This window comes from Myotis lucifugus, unplaced genomic scaffold, assembly GCF_000147115.1.
Source record: "Myotis lucifugus unplaced genomic scaffold, Myoluc2.0 scaffold_583, whole genome shotgun sequence".
Classification (NCBI taxonomy): domain Eukaryota; kingdom Metazoa; phylum Chordata; class Mammalia; order Chiroptera; family Vespertilionidae; genus Myotis; species Myotis lucifugus.
The window spans coordinates 13,578-17,734 of record NW_005871631.1 but is presented as its reverse complement, the minus strand read 5'-3'; the positions used below and the strand labels follow the sequence as shown (position 1 = coordinate 17,734).

At 42.1% G+C, this 4,157-nt stretch overlaps 1 protein-coding gene across 1 annotated transcript in view; it reads left to right on the top strand.

The window, feature by feature from the left end:
- LOC106694698 (zinc finger protein 14-like) overlaps positions 1-1,147 on the top strand; it is a 6,859-nt gene extending 5,712 nt beyond the window's left edge. Inside the window, exon 5 of the mRNA XM_023745807.1 lies at positions 1,107-1,147. Within this exon, the coding sequence (XP_023601575.1) occupies positions 1,107-1,147 (41 nt within the window). The remainder of the gene's footprint in view (positions 1-1,106) is intronic.
- The last annotated feature ends 3,010 nt before the right edge of the window (positions 1,148-4,157 follow it).

Sequence of the window (4,157 nt, the reverse complement as noted above, 5' to 3'; positions counted from 1 at the left end):
AGGGCAGTGCTTCTGTAATTTTTAATGAAATATTAACTGTTTTCCAACCACTCTAAGACATGTTATGGTGTTTTGTTACTTCCCGGGGATGTAATAGTAACAGCAGTCTTAAAAGGATTTTTTGTTATATTTTTCCTTGTGATAGACAATTTGATTTCCATTCAAGTAAGCAATACATTTTTCTGCATTGAATTCTGGGAGGAAATGAACTTAATTCTATCTTGCATAATAAAAATCATTTTTCTTTAGAATGCAGAAAAAAATGCTAAACCAAAATTGTATGAAGCATGAATCATAGTGAGAAAAGCTCATTATTTTTATTTCTTTGAAACCTGTTCTCCTTGATCACTGTGCATACATGAATGCCTTTGCTTTTGTCTTTTTTTTCTTTCTTTTTTATTGCTTAAAGTATTACAAAGAGTATTACATATGTCTCCTCCCACCCCCCCTCCACTTTGCTTTTGTCTTGATTCATTGTGGTCATGGAGTAGCTCTGTGTGATGATGGATGTGTGGCATTTTCTTTTCAACAAGATGTATTTCTTTCCAACAACCAGTTGTTACCGAAATACTGAAATATTTACTATGCTGTATTGGACACAGTTCCAAAAAGTACCTCAGTTAAGTGTATATATATTACATATATCTATGTAATAAAAGGCTAAGCAACTGATGACAATGGCCAGAATGACTCATCGCTATAATATGCACTGACCACCGGGGGCAGACCCTCAATGTAGGAGCTGCTCCCTGGTGGTCAGTGTGCTTACACAGGGGGAGCTCTGCTCAACCAGAAGCAGTACTCTGAGCTGGCAAGTGCAGCGGTGGTGACGGGAGCCTTTTCCACCTCCACGGCAGCACTAAGGAACAGCGAGCCAAGCGGTAAGGAGCGAAGGGTCCCAGACTGCAAAAGGGATCCCGGACTGCAAGAGGGCACAGGCCAGGCTGAGGGGTTCCCCCCAACACACACACAAATTTCGTGCACTGGGGCTCTAGTATTAATATCAAAGCACATACTTCTTGAGAGCTTGTTTGGAGGTTCTAGCAGCGGAGCGCAGCTACTCATATACACTTGAACGAAGACCTGTCCTCTCTTCTGGGTGGAAGGTCGTTCCCTACGACCGAGCGAGCAGCTTCGGGAGGGATGAACATGGATTGGTGAGGGAAGAGGGGGACACCCACCTAGCCAGCCAGATCAGCCCAATCAACCCTGGCGATCAATGGGATGACAAATGTCGCAGTCAAATCACCCTCACATCCAGCATGTACTTAATAAGATATGTAACTTGTTAACTCCTTTATGAGTCAACTGAGGTTTATACGTTTAGGAATATTGTCAAGGAACACAAACCTAGCAAGAAAACAAAGTTAGGATCTCTCTTCCAAGAATCGGTTCTTGCTGACAGAATTTGACTACCCCCCCCCCCAGCCCCCAGCCTTTTAAAAAAAGTTGATTTGAGAGAAAGAGAAGCATCAACCTGTTGTTTCAGTTATTTATGCAATCATTGGTTGATTCTTGTGTGTGACTTGTGAATGAACCCACAATCTTATTGGGACAATACTCTGATCAACTGAGTTGCCTGGCCAAGAGGGAAGTATGATCGTGATGATAATGTCAACATCCTGCATGTGCCAGGCGATTTACATGGAAAACATGCCCAATTTAGCATACCTGTTCAAGTCATGATATGCAGGCATGAAAGAAAAAATTTATTGCATTGCTGGTGCTTATGTTTTTGTGGGAAAGGAGATAATGGTTAAATAAAAAAGCTTTACTGTCTTAGAACATGAAGTTGTTGCCAGGTGAGTGTGGCTCCGTAGTTGAGTATCAGCCCATGAGCCCCCAACCTGGGCATCTGTCCTGACCATCAATCAAACCAGGAGGTCATGATTTGATTGCTGGTCAGGGCAGATGCCCAGGTTGGAGGCTCGATCCCCAGTGAGGTGTGTGCTGGAGGCAGCTGATGTATGTTCATTCTTAGATGTTTCTGTGTCACTGTCTTGAAAAACAAAAAAAAAATACACTTTAAAAAGAAAAGAAAAAAAGTTGAAAGTAAGTGCAAATGCTGACAGGTGAGATAAATGTGAGCTGGGATGGATTATACATCATTATGGAGGGTAGGGGCCTCAGTAAATGGGGGTGTCATCACTGATCATCTTTCCTTCCATGTAATACTTCATAAAGATTTGTGGATCTGCTAGAGTGTGGATTTAAACAATGGACAAACAACCCCAAAGTTCTGCCTTCCTGGTTTCACACCAATGGTCTTCCATTATTCTAAGTTTCAGAGCATGTGCTACTTGATTAAGAATATGGACATGGGTTTGTGACATGAGGGACTTCTCACTGCTTAGGCCATGGTGTTTTGATTTAAAACCAAGGCAAATAATTTGAAATTCATTTTTGAAATGGCATATCATTTTGCTACTATTCAAACAGAGTGACACAATTTGTCTACCTTTTGAAAATTTTGAGTTCCTCCCAGTTGAAAGTTCTGGTCATCTGCACAGTTGTACGCATTATGGGTTTTCTGTAAGTAGAGTGATTCCTGTGCATGTCTAAGGTGGTTTTCTGGTTAAAACACCAGGAAGCCATTGCTGTTCAGAGGATAATGATCTAAGGAAAGTTTAAGGTGACCTCAGGCAGAGTATCAGCAAAGCAGGTATATTTGATATCCTCAATGAGGGACATTTTCTGTGTCTCTGATGAGAAGAGTAGCTGAAAGTTTTTTGTTTCAGCAGAAGGCACCAAGCTGTCCTGCTCATTTTTCCTGTTTTCAGGGGTCATTTCCATGTTTACACTTCCAGGAGATGTTATGAAACATGGGGGAAAGGTGTTGCTTTTATTTCTTTAAAGATCAAAGGGTGTCCAGACTTGGTCCCTCTTCTTTCTTTCAGTGCTAATTTATGTTTTCTTAGCGGTGTAGATATTTTATGATTTTATGATCATTGGTATCTCCTATGACCCCTGCCCCCATCATTCCTCCCCCCATGCAAATGAAAACAAGCAAGTAGAAATCTTGTCCCGATTTACATAACTCATAATAGTGGAATCTCCATTTTGAAGTCTGAATGTGTGCCGTATTGTCCAAAGTCAAAACCTTTCATTCAGAAGAACGCTGTTAGACTTGTATAATTCTGTACCATTGCAAATGCAGTGTCAAAGTTTCTTGACAGGACTTAAAAGACAACATGGTGATCCACTGCATGACATTCCGGAAAAGCTCCAGGGTTGGAGGAACCCCTAACAAATCCCTTAATCTCCCTTTTTTTAAAAAAAAATATATTTTATTGATTTTTTACAGAGGGAGAGTGATAGAGAAGTTAGAAACATCAATGAGAGAGAAACATCGACCAGCTGCCTCCCGAACACCCCCCCACTGGGAATGTGCCTGCAACCAAGGTACATGCCCTTGACCAGAATCGAACCTGGGGCCCTTGAGTCCGCAAGCCGACGCTCTACCCACTGAGCCAAACCGGTTAGGGCTTAATCTCTTTGTTAACCCTTCTTTGTTTAGTTGAGTACTATTTAGCTTTCCTGTGTTTGTGGTTTTCAGTTTTTGTTGTAATTGATTTCTACTTTTATCTCATTGTTATTTGTGAACATTCTTGATATGATTTCAAATTTCCTAAATTTCTGGAGACTTATTTTGTGGCCCACCTGGTGGTGTGTCCTAGAAAATGTTCCATATGCATGTGAAAAGAATGTATATTCTGTTGCTTTGGGGTAAATTGTTTTATGTAAATAAATTAAAACTATTGGATCTAATGTGTCATTTGAGACCTCTGTTTCCCTGTTGATTTTCTGTTTGGGCGATTTATCCATTGATTTCAATGGAATGTTAAAGCGAAGCATCCATTTTATATAAAAACTAGAGGCCCGATCTACAAAAATTTGTGCACTCAGGGGGGTCCCTCAGCCCGGCCTGTGCCCTCTCACAGTCTGGGACCCCTCAGGGATGTCCACCTGCTGGCTTAGGCCCACTCTCTGGGAGATCAGGTCTAAGCTGGCAGTCAGACATCCCTCTGGCAGCCCGGGGCCCTCGGGGATGTCCACTTGCCAGCGGGAGCAGACCTAAGCTGCAGTCGGACATCTTAGTGGTGCTGAGGAGCAGGAGAGCTCCCACCACACCACTGTGCTGGCAGCCATCAGCCTGA